The sequence below is a fragment of the Myotis daubentonii genome, chromosome 1 (genome assembly GCF_963259705.1).
Source record: "Myotis daubentonii chromosome 1, mMyoDau2.1, whole genome shotgun sequence".
NCBI classification, from domain to species: domain Eukaryota; kingdom Metazoa; phylum Chordata; class Mammalia; order Chiroptera; family Vespertilionidae; genus Myotis; species Myotis daubentonii.
In genome coordinates this window covers 96,626,862-96,646,522 of record NC_081840.1, presented here as the reverse complement: position 1 = coordinate 96,646,522, position 19,661 = coordinate 96,626,862, and the positions used below count along the sequence as shown (strand labels likewise).

The window sequence follows — 19,661 nt, the reverse complement described above, 5'->3', positions numbered from 1 at the left end:
TGCCAATCTTTTCTCCAGGTGGGTGATATGCTCTTTATGAGTAGAGGAGAGATCAGGGCAGCTCTGTAGTTCAGAAAAGGGTCAAATCACTGCCAGGAAGGTCTCCTGAGTCTGTACATTGCTGCCGTGCATGCCCAGCGAAGCCACCATGTTGACTGTATGTATAGCTTGTGCACAAAGACACCTGTCAAAGGGGTACAGGATGGACCATGGGGCCTGAACTCCAGCCTGTGCTCCATGCTAGTATTCCCAAATTCCCAGCAGATATGAATCTTCAAATTTTGGAATAAGAAATCAGAATTCCCAGAAATTCTTAGGAATTCCAGAAATCATGTTACCCCATGCTTTTTCCTAAACTTTATTTACATTGTAAAAATAATAATCCTGACCATACTAGAGAATAATGTTAAACAGTGTATCATTTTTTGTGTGGTAGCAATGCTAAAAATTTCAGAGGTGTTCTGTAAAAAAATAAGCTATATATATTACAACAACATTTAAAAATTATCTCTACCTGATATTTGAGACCAGAAAACACTAAAAGAGAGGAACATTAACACAATATAAACGCCAAATAATAGTCACTTTAGAAAATGAAAAATGATATTAAAATATTTACATTTATAAGATATCATTCTTAAAATTAAATTTTAAAACACACAAAGCATTGATCGTTCTTTCCAACAGTGTTGGTTTTTGCTTCTTGGCTACTATTCTAGATGTAAAAAGGTAATTTTTCTTTCATTTTGTATTGACATTGGTCAAATTATTAAGAGGCTTCTAAAAGCATAGCCAAGGCAGGCATTAGGGTTTGCTTCACATAAGCTCATTTCCCTTTTTAATGATGAAAATATTTTATCTGTTTGTCCTGATTCTGGATTGACTATCTAAGTCTTTGTTGTTTTTATTAATTCAGATTTAACATCAGTTTCTGGTTTTATAATGGAATGTTCCACAACATATTCACATCATCTTCCCTTTGAATTTCTTCTGTTAAATTACTTAGAAAGAACAAATTGTAATAATATTCAAACACCAAAAAATGCCAGCAAAATTATTGGGTAGTACATCCAAAAAACATAACATTCAGATCTACTTAGCGAGCTTCACAAGGCTACAGTGGAAATCTCAATTAAAATTTAATGACTTATTTTGCTTTCAAATTTGTTATTTCTTGGAACACCACTAATAGGATTTGTATAAAGTGTACTATGCATATAAACATATTAATAGTTATGCAAGAATGACTCACTGTTAGCAGCAGACACACATTTAGAGCATGGCAAATGCTACAAGCAAGGCTGACATTAGATTATGATCACTTCTCTCCTACTTGCTTCTGTCCTGACGCTTAGAAATGCCTACTTTCAACTTTGATTGTACTGTTAGCATTGTGTGTTTTTTCAATTTCATTGAGGAATAATTGACAAATATAATTATCTCTATTTAAAGTGTACAATGTGCTGATTTGATATACAGATATATTATGGAATGATTACCAAGCTTAGATAATTAACTGCTCTTGCTTTCAATGATGTTAGTAAGTTCCTTTGAATCAGCAATGTCTAAATTTTAATTCTCCAAAGAGAATTAGAATCCTTTCCCCATTTTCCAAATTTCTTGACTACCTTTCCATGGGATTCAGGAAAACTTTTCTTTTTATATAAATTGCAGCTGAGGCTGTGTCTGACAGAGGAAGGGGCATATGTTTCTTGCAAGAAAAACTTTTTCAACTGACTTATGCCTACAAGGCCATATCTATGCAGGGCCTTGGAGAATTCACAAAAATATGCACAAATAAGCTATTTTACCTCTCAGTTCTGGAGGACCTCAAAGGCACAGGAAAAGTACCCATTAGCACTTTAGGAGTTACCTAAATGCCTTTAAGTGTGCAAAGGCATTGGCAAATGTCCATGTTGATTTGACCAAAGACATGGAGAAGCAGAAGGAAAACATGAGATAAGCCATAATGTTGTTTTCACAAGTACTTCTGGACTTTTGCTTTAAACACAGCCTAGACATGATCAATATCAGCTATCCAATATCAGAAAATAATATTAATCTGAGTTTTGGAAAATCATTTTTTTATTCCTCCCCCCCCCCATCCAAGTACTTAAATATAACATTATATGGCCAGTTATTATGTAAACTGTTTCATATGTATGTTTTATTACTGAAGATAATAATGGAAATGCACCAATGAATATTTCAAGTACCTACTATGTATCAGACACTATGCCACATGTTTCAAATGTTTTCTCAATCCTTAAACTAATCCTATAAGATACTTATTTTATACCATAGGTTGAGAAAAATAAGGCTCAAACCAAACTTTTCAACAGCCACACTGCTAGTAAGTGGTACAGCAGAAAAATTAGTCCAACTTCAAAAATTCATGCTCTTTCCGTCACACCTCACTGGTGGTAGGTCATAGTATCTGGTGCTACCCCAGTTGCTCTAAGCAAGAGAGCTGGCTCTAGGCAGCCTGCCTGCTCCAGGAGGACGAACCTTGTCATCCTAGAGGGAAGAAGACCTTCCTCTTTGTACACATTTAAATAAAAATAGGGTTCCTACAACCCTTATCTGAAAGAAACATACTTGAAACATTTGAAATAGACTTGGAAGCAGAATATACATTTTGGGGCAAGGATTTAAAAATGAACATTGCAAACATAGTACAAAGGGTCTGTCTTACCTTCAAATATTTCACCAGCTTCTGAATCTGCCAATATTCCGATGGCAAATCTGCATTTGCTTCCTGGCGATGATCAGGTGGTTCTTCATCTTCTTCACTCTCTGAGGAGCTCTCACTAACAATTTCCTCAACCTTTTCAGCACTCTTACTAATAACAACAACATATAATAAATATATTTATGTTACAGCATGCACATGCTTATAACATTACTATTTCAGCAACATGTACCTAAATGATAAAAACTCTCAAAAAACACACACACAAAAAAAACAAAAATAGAGGGGCACTTCCTCAACTTGATAAAGAATATGTACAAAACCGACACTATCATTGTACTTACTATAGTGAAAGACATTTCCCCCTAAAATGGAGAACAAACAAGGATGTCCACTTTGACCACTGCTATTCAGCATTGTACTGGATTCTCTAGTTCCAGATATAAATTTAACAAATTTTTGTACAGGACTTGTATGCTGAAAACTACATAATGCTGGTGAAATAAATAAAAAGTCCAAACAAAGACACACATAGTGTTTATAGATTAGATTACTCTACATAGTAAAAACATCAAAATCCTTGGCACATTTTTTTTAAATAGATATAGCAGGATTATTCTAAATTTGTGTGAAAAGGAAGGAAACTAGAATAGCAAAAACAATTTTTAAAAGAAGGTGAGAATAACCACTTTACCATATTTCAAGATTTACTATATAGCTACAGTAATCAAGACAGTGTGGTATTCATGAAAGGCTATAGATAAAAATCAACTGAATATAATAGAGACCCAGAAATAGACTCACATAAGCACACCCAACTGGTTTTTTTTAACAATGCAAAAGCAATTCAATGATGAAAAGACAGTCTTTTCATCAAATGGTGCTGGAGCATCTAGACATCCATAGGCAAAAAAGTGAAGCTTAGCCTAAGCCTCACACCTTATATATAAAATTAACTCAAAATGGATCACAGTGTTTAATGTAAAAATAACACAACTTTTAGAGAAAAACAAAGAAAATCTTCAGGACTAGAGGCATCACAAAGAGTTCTTAGAAATGACATCAAAAGCACAATCCATAAAAGAAAAAATCCATACATTGAACTTTATCAAAATTAAAAACTTGTTTTATGAGAGACCCTATATTAAGAGAATGAAAAAAACAAGTTACAGAGAGGAGAAAATATTTGAAAACTACATATCCAACCTAGGATACCCAAAATAGATAAAGAACTCTCAAAACACAACATTTAAAAACAAAACATGATCTGATTGGAAAATAAGCAAAAGACATACAAGACATGTCACTGAAGAACATACATGAGCAATAAGCTCATGAAAAGATGTTCAATATCACTAGCCATTTTAGGAAATACTAAGACCATAATGAGACAACACTACACATCTTTTAGGGCAGCGAAAATAAAAAATATGGCAATACCAAATGTTGGCAAGGATAAGAAGAAAGTGAGTCTCATACATTGCTAGTAGGATAGTAAAATGGTACAGCCACTCTGGAAGAATCTGGCAATTTCTTACAAAACTAAACCCACAATTATTACATGTGTTGGCAATTGGGCATTTATCCTAGAGCAGTGGTTCTCAACCTTCTGGCCCTTTAAATACAGTTCCTCATGTTGTGACCCAACCATAAAACTATTTTCGTTGCTACTTCATAACTGTAATGTTGCTACTGTTATGAATCGTGATGTAAATATCTGATATGCAGGATGGTCTTAGGCGACCCCTGTGAAAGGGTCGTTCGACCGCCAAAGGGGTCGCGACCCACAGCTTGAGAACCGCTGTCCTAGAGAAATGAAAGCTTACATCCATATAGAAATTTGTCTATAATTATTTACAACCACCTTAATTGTAATAGCCAAAAACTGAGAGGAATGAAAATTTCCCTCAATAGGTGAGAAATTGCAGTATGGTACATCCATACCATGGAATACTACTTAGCAAAAAAAAAAGACAAATTACTAATACATGCCACAACTTGGATGAATGTCAAGAGTATTAGATGAAAAACACAGCCAGTACAAAAAAATTATGATTATGTTTATATGACATTCTCAAAATGACAAAATTATAGAAATGGAAAACAGATTAACAGTTGCCAGGGACTGGGAATAATGGGGGAAAGGGAGTGGGTGTGACTATAAGGGGTAGCAGGAGGGAGCTCTGTGTAGTGATGTAATAGTCCTGTTTCTGGATTGCCACAGTCACCACACCATTTACATGTGACAAAATGGCATGAAGTATACATATACATTGTACCAATGCTACCCTCCTGGTTTTGATATTATGCTGTAGTTACCCTAGATGTCACCTTTGGGGGAAGCTAGGTGAAGGGGAGATGAGACCTCTCTGTAGTACCCCTGTAACTTTTTGTGAATCTATAGTTATTTAAAAATAAAAAGTTGAAGAATTGTCAGACAAATTAAAATTTATTATATTGACACCGCCCCCCCCAAGTAGTATAAATGTAGTAGAGTATCTTAAAGTTTGTTTTTGTTCCCAAGTTGAAAACTTCCTAATGTGAGATTTCTGCCATTTCTTCCAGCTCTGCACTAAAAGAAATCCAGTATGATCATTGTGCAAAACATTACTAGTAACTGTCAATATAGATATCTTGGCACCCTAAGAATAAGAATGCCATTAGTTAGGATTAGTTAGCACATCATGTAAGAAATGGTGTTAAAGACCTGGTTAACAGAAACATACCGAACCCATTGTGCTTTTCCAGATGAAACAGATGTTGCTGACTTTTCAAATCTTCCGCCATGTTTTTCCTCATGAAGTGAGGTTCTGTGTCTAAAAACATTCTTTATTAGTTACTTTTTGATGATTAATAGGAAATTAAAATAGAAATGTATACAAGTATTCCAACATTTTCATGCCCCCAAATTATGTGTTTTCCAGACACAGAGAATTTCCTTTGAGCACAGTCATGCACTTTCTATAATGAAGAAGCAATTTGTTCAGTATTCCTTTGTACTAGGAACATGTCTTCACAGGCTGCCATCATTGTGAAAGGCCTTTACTCGGTAGCTTTTAATCTAGTGGATTACTGCCTTGATTGTAGTTGTCTATTTTTTTTTACCTTCTCCACCCAATGTTACGGAAAGGCCTGTATCTGATTTTCTATGTATCCCCAGCTTTAGCATAGTCTTTGGCACCTACTTGGTTTTCATTAAACACTTAGGTAAATTCTTAATTTAAAAAAATAAGCACATACAAAAAGCTGAATTTAAAAATTCACCTCCCACTTAACATGTAGCCCATGTGATTTCTCCGTGTGTTGTATCATCTTTTTCAAGTTATTTGCCCAACTTACCAGCTACATGAAAGTGAATTGTGTTCTTCCATCCCCTTTCCAGAATCCATATATAAACCCTGTTGCCTGTCAAATCTCTCTGCTTGAAATAGGAAGAGGAGCAGGAAAGAATACTACTCTGTATTTTCTACTATGAAATAAAGTTCTGTGAAAAATTAGGCAAATATGATCACTAAAGATGGTTTTAAAATCCCATTATGCAAATGTCTACATACTCTTTGGAATCAACAGTGGTCTTCCAGTTTAAACTTGGCTTTAATCTCTTGATCATGTGATTCTTCCCAAAATTAATTTGGTTCTTCTCCAACGTACTCTTGTCTGAGCCAGGATTAGCTTTACGTAAGGCACCTGCTGCTTCCTTCTTAGGTGTCTCATTAGGCTGATCCTTTTCCTTTTGCAGTTCTTCATTAAATTTAGTTTGCTTTATTAAAGAAAAAATTAAGTACCGTATTTACAATGATATCCCTTCTGAATTTTCTAGTGCTATCTGAAAATTAACATTGGTGATAAATTCAGAAAAGGAAGTCTCAGATGCAGCTTACTTCTGTTGCTCACTGACACAATTGACTAAGGATAACTTCAGCACCAAGGCCTCGACTGGAGTTACACTGATAGTAATGTGATGTTCCTAAACTTCACCTCTGCTGCAGCACACACAGAGACAACTGCAGGGTGGGGCCTCCTCACCCTCCATCACCACTAGAAAAATTAAATTCAAACCCTATATTGACTGGGAGTCGTCATATTCAAATTGCTAAAACCAAGGATAAAAAGAACATCTTTACCTAGTCAGACATGCAAGACACATTATAGATAGAGGAGAAAACATAATGGTTAAAAGAGGCTTCTCACCACAAACAACGCAAGCTAGAAGAAAATAAAATTATGTCTTTAAAGTACTAATAGGGGAGGAAAAACCTGTCAACTCAAAATTCTATGCTGAGACCCAAAATATCTTTCAAATTTGAAGGTGAAAATAAAGTCTTTCACAGATGAACAAAAACCAAGAGAATTCACCATCAGAAGGCCTGTGCTAGAAGAAATGTTAGTGAAATCCTTCAATCACAAGGAATATCATACCAATCAGAAACACTGGATCTATACAGAGAAATAATCTATAGAAATGGCAAAAATAAACATATTTGTAGAAATGGAAAAAATAAATATAAAACTATTATTTTAATCATTCTAAAATATAATTTACTGAAGCATAAGTAGTAACTGTTTTGAGGGGTTAGTACATAAAAATAAAATATATGATAACAATAGCACAAAGGACAGGGAGAGGCATTCAAGTGCACTATCATGAGGTTCTTAAAATATTTGTGAAATTGTATAGTATTATTTAAAGTGGGACATAATAAATTACATGTATATATATGAAGCCCTAGGGCAGCAACTAAGAAACTTTTTAAAAAGTGTAACTGACTAATGAATAGCATGAATAAAATTGAATCATTTCTAAGAGCTCAATTCAAAAGGACCTAAACAAAAGGAAAAAAAAGGAAAAAGAACAAATGGGACAATATAAACAACTAGCAAGATAGTAAATTTAAATTCAACTTTATCACTAGTTATGTTACATGAAAATGGATGAAAAAGGAAAACACAACTATTTGTGGTCTAAAAGAAAGTACTTTGTATTAAAAATATAAATTATCAAAAGTAAAATGCTGAAGAAAATATTCCATTAAAAACAATTAAAAGGAAGTAGAATAGCTATATTAAAATCAGACAAAATAGACTTCAAAATAAATAATATTATCAAGGATAAAGAGGGAGATACATAATAACAGAGTCAATTAACACACAATTCTAATTGTGTATTAACTAAACAACAGAACTTCAAAATATATGATGCAAAAACAGACCTAAAAGCAAAAATAAGATAAATCCACAATTGGAACAATTCAAAACTTCTCTCTCAGTAATCAATAAAATGAGATGACAAAAAAATTAATAACACTATATAGATGATGATAATGAAGAGGAAGGTTGGAAGATATTGATGAAGAAGGGGATGAGGATGAAGGTGAAGAAGTTGAAGATGATGAGGGGGAAGTAGGAGAGGAAGATGAAGGAGATGACTAATGAACACTGATGGATTCCAACCTTTTTTTAATTTTCTCCAGTCCCTGGGAACAAGTTGCATTCTTTTTTTTTTTTCTTTTTCTCCCCCCCCCCACCCCCCGCCCCTTGTGCTCAGTCGCCCTGTTTTTGAGGTCTTTTTTCTTTCTCTCCTTTACACCCCTGTTCTCACCTTATTTGGGGGCGGGGGATGTACCTTGAGCAGAATACTGTGGGAAAAGAATCTTTGCCCCTTTCTGTTCCAAATTCATTTTTATCCCTTCCTGCCTCAAGAAAAACTTAATGGAATCAACACCACCGTGCTCTGTGGGGAAAAAAGAAAACCCTTCTGCTCCCTTAGCTCTGCTGGGAGCTGGAGGTGGCTAGGCCCCAGCTCTAGCCTTTTTCCTCCTTTCTCTGTATACTGGGTTCAGAGGTTACACGGTGTCTCTATGTGAATATGGACAGTTAGCATTTACCAACATGTACCTGTCTAGTTTCTCTTGTTTAAAAAAAGAAAAAGAAAAACTTAAAAAAGGGGGTGGTTACAGAAGGTCAGCAAAGGGTGGGTTTGAGATGTTTGGGTGGGTTAAGTGGGCATTTTGACAACATGGCTTCTCCTTTGGCATGTTTAATTGTGATGTTTAACAGACATCTTTGCAGTCTAAGATGACACTTTTAAAATAAAATTCACTCCTCATGATGACTTGAGCCCTGCCACTCAATGGGAGAATCAGCAGAACCTGTAGGATCTTATCCAGAAATGACATTTCTCTATTGTAATTTTGTTCCTGTTTATTTTTAAATTTTCTTTTTGTTTCACTGGAAAGGAAAAATGATGCTCAGTTTTAAACATTAAAAGAGTACAAGTTGCTTTGTTACAATAAAACTAAATGTGTATATAAAGGATTTGGTGCTTTTCTCTCAGAACAGATTTCAAGTTTGACTTGTATAACATATTGTCAAACTTTGTCAACCTAACACCATATTTTTTGATAACGCACTTTGCAGGATGATCTCAGGGCTATGTGGACTGAGTAAAGGGATTTGAATCAATTTGGGTGATTAATCAGTGTATTAATGTCAGGGAAACACCATGAGTACAATTTGCTATCAGTTTCTGAAAATTTTCAAATCATTTGGAATTCCAGATTGTGCAAACTTAGCTCAATCAAACTTAGTTGTACCTTTACTTTTGTATATCAAATTGGCATTTTTAAAATGGGTCTCCTTTTACCTGGATATAATAACAGTGCCGGCCACCGCCACCAGACAAACCTGGTGCTCTCATGCTGAGTTACACACGGGGCTATGGTTGGCATGTCTTCACTGGCACTATAAAGGTGGCCCAGAAGACAGGCTTGCAGAGTAAGAAGTCCGTGTTGGTGGTTAAGAAACTCAGGTTAGGAGAACTTTTGTCCCTTAAATACCAGCTAGTTAGCTTATCGTTCTCCAATGAGAACCGTCTGTGTGAATCTGGGTGAGATGATGGACTCTGCTCTGTCTGCTAGATGCCATTGTGCATAGAACAACATTTTGAAGAGCTACCCAATGCCTAAGCTTTTTAATGCTGTAAAACATAGTAGCTGAAATTAAATGCCAGTTAAATTTTTCAGAGATGAATTAATGGACAGCCTGGTCAAATTCAAAGCTATTTGATGTACAAAACTTTATAAGTGGAACTACTAGTATTCCATCAATAGGCAAAGTGTAATAAAACATATCTAGCTGGATAGTATGTAATTTCTGCACAGGTCTATTTAGTGAATACATCATTGTATACTGGTCAGGAATCTTGCTCCAATAAAAGAACATAAAGATTTTTTAAAAAAGAATATATAGGGGAAAAAAAGAATATTGAAGACCTGAGCAACACTATAAATCAACTTGACTTAATTGATATTTATAGGACACGCCAGCCAACAACAGCAGAATAAACACTCTTCTCAAATGGACAAGGAAAAATTCACCAGAATAGATCATAATTTGGGCAATAAAATAAACATCAACATGTTTAAAAGAACTAAAATCATAACAAAATATCTTCTCTTAGAACAAGGGCATTGAACTTAATACAATGACGGGAACATCACCACAACCAAGCAGTGATGGGCTCATGTCCGGTGTTTTAAGTAGAGGCCTCCTGGGAAGACGATAATAAAGCACCCTCTCCCTTCTACCCAAGGCAGTGTCAGAAGAGGCCCATGGGAGACTTCCACCCCTGCCCAGCAATAATGAAGCACTTATATCACCACGGTTGTCAATTGACACTAAGTGGGGAACTTGGACTTTCACTCCCACCCTACCATACCCGCAGACCTCCACCAGTGAGGCATCAGGAAGACCTGCTAAAACAAGAGATTTAAATAAAATCCAAAGTTTCACAACATAATGACAAAATGTCCAAGACACAATAAAAAATCGCTCATTATATCAAGAACCAAGAAGATCACAACTTGAATGAGAAAGGATGATGAATAGATGCTTATATCAAGATGAACTAGATATTAGAATAATCTGACAAGATTTTAAAGCAGTTATCATATAAGTGCTTCAATGAGTAATTACAGAAACTTGAAACAAATGAACAAGAAAGTCTCAACAAATGAATAGAAGATATAAAGAAGAACCAAATGGAAATTTCAAAACTGAAGTTTAGGAACCAAAATAACTCACTGGGTAAGTTCAGCAAGAGAATAGAGAGGATAGAGGAGAGAATCCATTAATTTGAGGATATAGCAAGAGAAATTACCCAATCTGAACAACGAGAAAATAGATTGGGAAAAAATATGAACAGACCCTCCAGATCTGTGTGTGCACATGACAAAATAAAAAGAAAAAAAATCCAACATATATGTCACCAGAGAACCAGAAGGAGAAGAGTAAGAAGGTCAGACTGAAAAATGTATTCTAAGAATGTCTGAAATTTTCCCAAACTTGGAAAAAGACATAAATCTAATATTTAAGAAGAGAAAAAAACCCTAAACACAATAAACCCCAAAAATCCTTGCCAAGACACATAATAAGCAAACCATAAAACTAAAGACAAGGAAAATTCTTAGCAGCAAGAGAAAAACAATATTTTACCTATAAGGGAAAAACAATTACAATAGATTTCTCATGAGAAACCACGGAGGCCAGAAGGACTAGAATAACATTTTTCAAGTGCTAAAAGTAAAGAGCTGTCAACCAAGAATACCATATCTAGGGAAAATATTCTTCAGCAATGAAGGAGAATTCAAGAAGTTCTCAGATAAAGGAGAACTAAGAGAGTTTGTCACCAACAGTCCTACCATAACAGAGTAAGTTCTTAAACAGAGAGGATATGATAAAAGAAGGAAACTTGCACAATCAGAAAAGAAGAGAACAGTGAAAGCAGTGGTAAATACAAAAGACTTTCTAAATGATGCTTCATTGTTGAAGTAAAAAATTTAACATTGTCTCATTTCAATGTATGGAAAGGAAACAAAGACAATTATATTATAAACTAGAGGTCCGGTTTATGAAAATTCATGCACTGGAGGGGGGGGGTCCCTCAGCCCAGCCTGCCCCCTCTCACAGTCTGGAAGCCCTCAGGGGCAGGAGGCGACCCGGCAATCAGGGGAAGGTGACACCCCCATCACACCTCTGCTGCTGCCACTGCCAGCAGTGCAAGCCTTGGCCGGCCCTGGTTACCTGAGCCTCGGGCGGCCCTGGGCAGCTGGGAGGCTGAGGGGACTGGGGGACTCCGGAGGCAGGCACACGAAGCGGCCGGGCCTTCCCATGTGCCTGCTGCCCCAGTGGGGCTGAGGGGATTGGGCAACGCCATCTTGTGACTGTGGGTGCTGCCATATTTGAGGGTGGGTCAGTCAATTAGCATATTACCTCCTTATTGGCTGTGGGTGCCGCCATCTTTGCAATGGTGTGAAGGTCAATTAGCATATTCCTTCTTTATTAGATAGGATGAGAGAAGGTAAGGGATTTAAAGGGTGAGATTATTTGTATACTTCATGAAAACTGGTAAAAAGATAAGTAGATTATGATCTATTATGTATGCATAATGTAATAAAATAGCAACTACAAAACAATCCATACAAAGAGATACACTGAAAACACTGTGGATGGGTAAATCAAAATGAAATTTTAAAAAAAGTTATTCAAGTAATCCAAAGAAAAACTATGAACAGAAAACAAACTAAACTGGCAGACTTAAGCCCTAACATATCAATAAGTAAATGTAAATGATCTGAACACACCAATTAGAGTTTCACATAGTAGATTTTTAAAAATGACTCATCTTATATGCTAGCTACAAGAAACTCAATTCAAATATAAAGATACTAGAGGCCTGGTACCTGAAAATTCGTGCACTTGTCGGGGGGGCTCCTTCAACATGGCCTGCACCCTCTTGCAGTCCAGAACTCCTCGGGGGATGTCCACCTGCCAGCTTAGGCCCACTCCCTGGGGGATTGGGCCTAAGCTGGCAGTCAGACATCCCTCTGGCAGTCTGAGAGCCCTTGGGGGATGTCCAACTAATGACAGTGGGCCTAAGCCATCAGTCAGACATCCTTAGTGCTGCTGAGGAAGTGGGAGAGGCCTGGCTTGTGGCTGAGCAGAGCTCTCCCTGAGGGAGCACACTGTGTTGAGCGTTTGCCCCTCTGGTGGTTAGTGCATGACATAGCGAACTGTCGTTCTGCCATAAGGGTCAATTTGCATATTACCCTTTTATTATATAGGATAGGTAGCTTGGAAGTAAAGGGAGAGGAAAAATATACCATGCAAACATTAGTTAAAAGAAAGCATAAGAGGCTACATTACCAAAAGATTAAGTAAACTTCAGAAAAAAGAAAATTACCAAGGACAGAGATTGACTTTATACAATGATGAAATGGTCAATCTATCAAAAAGATTTAACCCTCCTATATGCATATGCAGAGGTGCAAACACAAAAACAGAAGTAAAAGGAGAAATAGACAAACTCACAATTATAGTTGGAGGACTTCAACACCCCTCTCTCAACAACTGATAGAAAATCAGTAAGGTTACAGAAGAACTGAACATCACCAAAAACCACGTGATATAATCCACATTTATAGAACAAGCCACCCAATACAGCAGAATATACATTCTTTTTAAGCATCTGAAAAATACAGGATGGTGTCCTGGCTGATGTTCTCCATGGTTAGAGCTTCGGCCAGCACACCAAAGGTTCAAGGATTCAAACCCTGTCAAGGGCACATACTTGGGTTGTAGGTTCTATCCTCTGCCCAGGTCAGGGTGTGTGCAAGAGGCAATCAATGGATATGTCTCTCAAATCGATGTTCTGTTCTCTCTCCGTTTCTTTCTCTCTCTTGCCCCTGCCTCCCTCTTTCTTTCTCTTCCCTCTTCTCCCTCCCTGCCTTCCACTCTCTCCAAAAATTAATAGGAAAAATAACCTCAAGTGAGGATTAACATGATCATCTACATAAAATATCCTCTAGAATTTACAAACCAGATACTAGAACTAGTAACTTTAGCAAGGTTTCAGGATATATAACCAACATACAAAAATCAAGTGTATTTGTATATAGAAGCAACAAATAATCAGAAATCAAAATTTGAAAACTAGCATTAATGATAGCCTCAACACAGACTGGTTTCACAAGAGGTATTTAAGATCCATGCCCAGCAAGTTACGAAGCATTGCTGAGAGAAATTAAATAAGACCTAAATAAATGGCAAGACATACTGTGTTCATGGTCAGTGCACATCATAGTGACCGGTCATTCTGCCGTTCGGTCTATATGCACATTACCCTTTTATTATATAGGATATGCATAGCCCACGGACATGGACAATAGGGTAGTGAAGACCTGGGAGTGGGGTAGGGGCTGGGCGAGGGCGGGGAAAGGCAGAAGAAATGGGAGACATCTGTAATACTGTCAACAATAAAACATAAAAATGAAACTATATCTGGTCTCAGCAGACAGCTTCCTGCATAAAACAAAAACATCCTGCTAAGTGAAATAAGCTAAACACAAAGGACAACTGTATGTATCTACTTATATGAAATCTCTAAAACAGAAAAATTCACAGGCACAGAAAGTAGATGAGAGTTTACCAGGAGCTGAGGGAAGGAAGACCAGAAAGTTATTGCTTAATGGGTACAAGTTTTAATTTGGGATGATGAAAAAGATTTGGAAGAGACAGTAGTAATTGTTGTGCAATATTGTGAATGCAATCAATAGCACTAAATACTGTATTTAAAATGGTTAAAGTGGCAAATTTTACATTTTATGTATATATTTTATAACAAAAATAGCAACAAAGGAAAACTCAGGTCCAGGAAACAGGTGATCAAATACTAGAAAACAAAAAAGAATCCACAGGAAGACAGAGAAGTGCCATGACAAGAGCAGGAACAGTCCAGGAAGAAAAGGCAGCACTCCCAAAGTGGCAGGTTAGGAAAAAATGGGCCCGAGAAACCATCTCAGGGGACTCGATTGAACTGACACCAGCTTGAGAATCAGCCTGAAGATCAAGGACAACATATTAGTGTTTCTTGCATATCGTTCTTACTCATATCAACTTTAGTCAACATTTTATTTTCTTTGTTCAGCACTATTTCAAAAACCAGGGAGGACACAAAAGGCACGGTTCTACGCACATGCAGTTAGGTAGTGATCATGGGATGAAAATACTCAAAACCTCTAGGCTTCACTAACAGGATTGAGTCCTTTATTCTTAGTGTTATGCATTCAAAAGGGAAAATGAAAACAAAGTGAAATATTGTATCTATCACCTAAAGAAAATGAGAAACATTCTTAAAGTACTACCTTACAATATTTCTTACTTTACATTATTGTGTAAAACACTCTAGTAATTAAAAGCAGTGCCCAACGACAGGCACATTTACTCTAACTTTTTACACTATAGAAAGTTATCGTCAAGTAATATAATGCTATGAAAGTTCAAAAGAGACTATAAAACTTACCTGTTTAGACATATTTTCTGAAAATTTTGCTGATTTTTCTTTTAAACATGTGACAAGGTCTTTATAAATCACTCCTTTTCTCTCTTAATTAATTTCCTCATCATCTGTTTTGCCCTTTGGGAGAAAAAGTTGTGCTATTATTTAATATAATAGCAATATAAGAAACTGATCAATACATCACAACCCAAATACACATTTTTTTTTCTTCTCTAAAGGATCCATATAATAGTCTTTATATATGAAATGTAAAGGCAAAACCCTTCCCTCTTAAAGTACTGTTACCTATTCACTCATTCTTTCAGCAAGCCTTTACTGAGTACCTCCTATATGCAGCAGGGCCGCTGCTATTCAGCAAGAGAGTGAGAACCTCCTTCCCTCTAGGCTCCTCTAAAGAGAAATACATTATGACTTCAAGAGCCTTTGAGGTCATAAAAGGCCTCAAGATTAGAATGCCACCACAGGAAAGCCTGTGTTTCTATTTGTCACACTGCTCTCTTGTTCTGTGTAGCATGGTTGCTCGAGGCTTATTTTCTAGGGTTATGTCTCTATGCAACCATCTGTCTGTCCTTCCACCTTTTCCTCTGTCTCTCTTCTTGTCTTTTTTCCCCCTCATCCCTCTCTTCTTTCCTGACCCCATTATTCTCCCTTAACCAAATATATATGTAACTGTAGTGTATTATACATTTTGTTGTAATTACTGAATAGTTTCATGTTCCTTGTGTTTCATTTTTAAACTAAGGGGAATACGTAGATGTTTCCATATCAAATAAACTGGTCTGTGAATCAATGGCCTTTTATAAGAAGCAAAGGCTCCTTATCCCACTCAGGAAAGTCAACACAAATAATTCCTTTTAAAATTTCTTATTTTTTAATTGGAAATTTCACTTTTCTAAAGTATCAAAACAAACCAAAAGCAAAATTATATTTAGGTCATCTCCCTCCTCTACTGCAGAAATAAGCTAATTGTCATGCTGATCAGAAAAGCACCTAAGGCATGTCAGGAAAGGCGCTACAAGTAATCAAGAACACAGCACAGTAACTGGACACCAACCCAAGCCCAGGTGTGACAACTCTCTAAGCAGTCCCCTGTAATAGCTGGGGCCCCACTAGGGATTTGGGTCCTCCCTGCAGAATTTCCTGGTGGTGATAGGGGCAGAAATAAAATATTGGGAACCAGCTATAATTATAAGAAATATTAACCATGCTCTGTTAACCGTGATTGTTTTGTTCTGATTAAAGAAAGTATCGGGGACCTGGGAGCTCAACTGGATATTATCATGGAAAGATTAACAACTTTGTTGCAGAAACCAGCCCTTTGAAGACACCCCCCCTCCCCACGCAGAAATCAGCCCTTTGAAGACACCCCCCGCCCCCGCCCCGTCCTTTTGCATATCTGTAAACTACCCATTTACCCTTTTTGCCGACTTCCCCATGTAATCTCTGTCCTTCTACCCAATATAAGCTGGTTTATGGTAGGGTGCAGAGCAGATTTTTGTGGATGACCTGCTGCTCTCCTAAAATACCAGCAGTATTGGAATAAATGCTAATATGATTTAACCCTGTCTCTGCTTAATTGGCTCAAATAGAAACAGGCAGCATGGACCCATTGATTGTCCGGTTATAGCGAGACCCAAAACTACATTGAAGACACTGAGGGCAGGGTGTTGCAGAGAAGAAAGCTGAGCTCCTTCTAGCTAAATTCAGTGAACAGATATGAGACTCGAAAGTTCTTTAATCTAGAAAACTCAGAAGGCTATGTGCTGTTTCGCTCTCAGCTCAAAGCTCACCTATCCACACTCTGCTGTGTGATACTCGGGCTGGGAATCTGCAAAACTGTTTCACCTTTGCCAGGCAGGTTAGCTTCAGTCAACAGAAAGTGAGAGAAGAGACATGCTCCCTTCTACTTGTCGCCTGTTCCTGTTCGTCACCCCAGCAACGGTCCCACGCCCCTGGCAGTGGCAGTTGCTTCCAGTAGCAACAGTTGGTTCTAATTTCCAGAAGTATTTCTCCCTGTAGTCCCAGAACAAGGCTCTTCACACGCTCCCCCTGAGAAATACCTTCATCAGCCTACCAGGGCACCATCTTCAAAGATTTGAGTCTCTGCTCTGACAAGATCCTCTGAGCTCCTGAGGGACCAGCACTAATTGGGCAGCATTCACCCCTCAGACGACTGGGTCCCAGTGTCATGGAGGCCACCTGAGCTCCGGGGGGACTAGCACAGCCTAGAAGTGACCAATCCTCAGAGGTGTAAGTCCAAGCTTTGTGGGGAACCCTCCTCTGAGCTCCTAAGGGACCTTCACCCAGGCAAGCAGGGTCTGCTCTCCAGGAGTCTAAGCCTCAGCCCTGCAAGGGTCCTCCTCTGAGATCCTAAGGTACTCGCACAGCCTGGCAGTAGCCCCTCCCCAGGCATCAGGGTCCTACCTGCCTGGGGCACCTCCTCCAGGCATCCACATTTTGACAATCCCTCCTCCTCTTCCCTTTATCCCTCAACTCTGAGGGCAGAAGCTGCAGTTATTGCTTCTGTGTTATCTCAGTGCTCTTTTTTTGACTTTTCTTTCCTTTAGTACTTGAGATTATGTTAAAGAGGTTTTTCTTTTATGGAGTGGAATGAGTCTGTTGGAAGCCATTTCTTAGAAGACTGGCCAGTGATGGGGACACTGGGGCTAATTCTGAGACAGCAAACACACAGCGAAGGGATCTGCTGGAATCCCACAGAACAGCGTTTCATTTTCTATGCTCACTGGGGACCAACCCTAGAGACGTGTCTACACTTCAAGACACCAACCTAAGCACCAATGTCAATTCTGTTTTTTAAAAATTACTTACACCCTTTACAAACACTCCTTCTTCACTACAAGTAATGCACATAGTTTCAACATCATGTGGTTTCACCAGCACATAACAAATTTCCCCCAGAATCTGCCTCCACGGTGGGGCTCGACATCCATTTGAATATTCATAATCTGAAACCAATTATCAATCAGCTTAGAGTTTTGTAAAATATGTTGGCTCAAAATAAATATTATTAAATTGTTTTCATTTTCTTAAATATTAAATTCCAATGTAGCTATTGACGCATTTTGAATGATAATTATGAAAACATATATAACATAAATGAATCTGAGAAGATGTAAACCTGAGGTATATTTGATAGATTCCAAGATTGTTTGTTCTCCTTTTCCCGAGAAACGTTTGAGCAGTTCTATACCGTTCTTAACTGCCGCTGGATTTAAAGGTATTTCTCTGAAATAAATGTTTAGACGTTCATTTAAAATATTTTATAACAGATTGTATAAAATATACATGAAGACATACCATTATGTCAAGGGAAATATTTTTCATAATTAAAATTGGAGGTAATTATACAACAATAACAAAATTGCAGTTAATTTTAGCCATGTTATAATGTCATAACACTGTCAAACCATCAAGGAATTACTGAAATTAAGTATATTCACTTAAATATTCATTTTATTTCTTAATTATAATACTAAAATACTAGAAAGCACTAGAAAAATGAACAAGTTTTAAACCTGAAAACTCTACATAATATTTACATTATAATTTAATAATTTATCTGAGCCTTATTAAGAGACTCCAAATATTCTAAGGCCACTTAATGTCTTCAGAATTAGATGAAACCCCACTAAATTGTTTAGCACTGTTAAGAGCAAATTTTAATTTTTAGAACTAGAAATATCTATGTGATAAACTAAAATTTTATTCCAATACAATTGACTGTTAAATCAATAGCAATAATTCCCATACTTTATTTTTCTCATTTTTTTCCTAAAACTCTGAAAGCACTTTTTGCACTAATGTTTAGAGGTTTATCTTTTTAAATACTCACAATGAAATATGTTTTAGAGAATGATTGAGGAGGTGTACATCCAGTTGCTTAAGTAGCATGGCAATCTTCATCTTCATCTCACTTTCAGTATCATCGTCTTTGGTTAATTTATCAAGAATATTTAATACAGATGAGTCTTCTTTCATTGTATTATAATCTAAGCCCAGGATTTTTGCTACAGGATTTCTGTTAGCTGACCAAAGTAAATTAATAAAAATTATTCTATCTTCTACTAGAGGCCCAGTGCACAAAAATGTGTGCATTTGGGCGGTGGGGTCCCTCAGCCTGGCCTGTGCCCTCTTGCAGTCTGGGACCCCTTGGGGGATGTCCACCTGCTGGCCACTTCCCGGGGGATTGGGCCTAAGCTGGCAGTCAGACATCCCTCTGGAAGCCCAGGAGCCCTCAAGGGGATGTCCACTTGCCAGCGGGGAGCAGGCCTAAGCTGCAGTAGGACATCCTTAGCGCTGCTGAGGAGGCGGGAGAGGTTCCCGCCACCACCACTGTGCTGCAGCCATCAGCCTGGCTTGTGGCTGGACAGAGCTCCCCCTGTGGGAGCACACTGATCACCAGGGGCAGCTCCTGCATTAAGCATCTGCCCCATGGTGGTCAGTGTGTGTCATAGTGACCAGTCATTCCTAGTCATTCTGCTGTTAGGGTCAATTTTCATATTTCCCTTTTATTATATAGGATAGAGGCCTAGTGCATGGGTGGGGTCCAGCTGGTTTGACCTGCAGGGTGTCCCAGATCAGGGTAGGGGTCCC

The 19,661-nt window shown here is 37.6% G+C and overlaps 1 protein-coding gene across 1 annotated transcript in view; it reads right to left on the bottom strand.

The window, feature by feature from the left end:
- ODAD2 (outer dynein arm docking complex subunit 2) overlaps positions 1–19,661 on the bottom strand; it is a 219,169-nt gene that overhangs the window by 179,167 nt on the left and 20,341 nt on the right. The window contains 7 exon segments of the mRNA XM_059680935.1: positions 2,696–2,843; positions 5,419–5,508; positions 6,247–6,452; positions 15,051–15,164; positions 17,877–18,013; positions 18,187–18,293; positions 18,901–19,093. Of these exon segments, the coding sequence (XP_059536918.1) occupies positions 2,696–2,843; positions 5,419–5,508; positions 6,247–6,452; positions 15,051–15,164; positions 17,877–18,013; positions 18,187–18,293; positions 18,901–19,093 (995 nt within the window).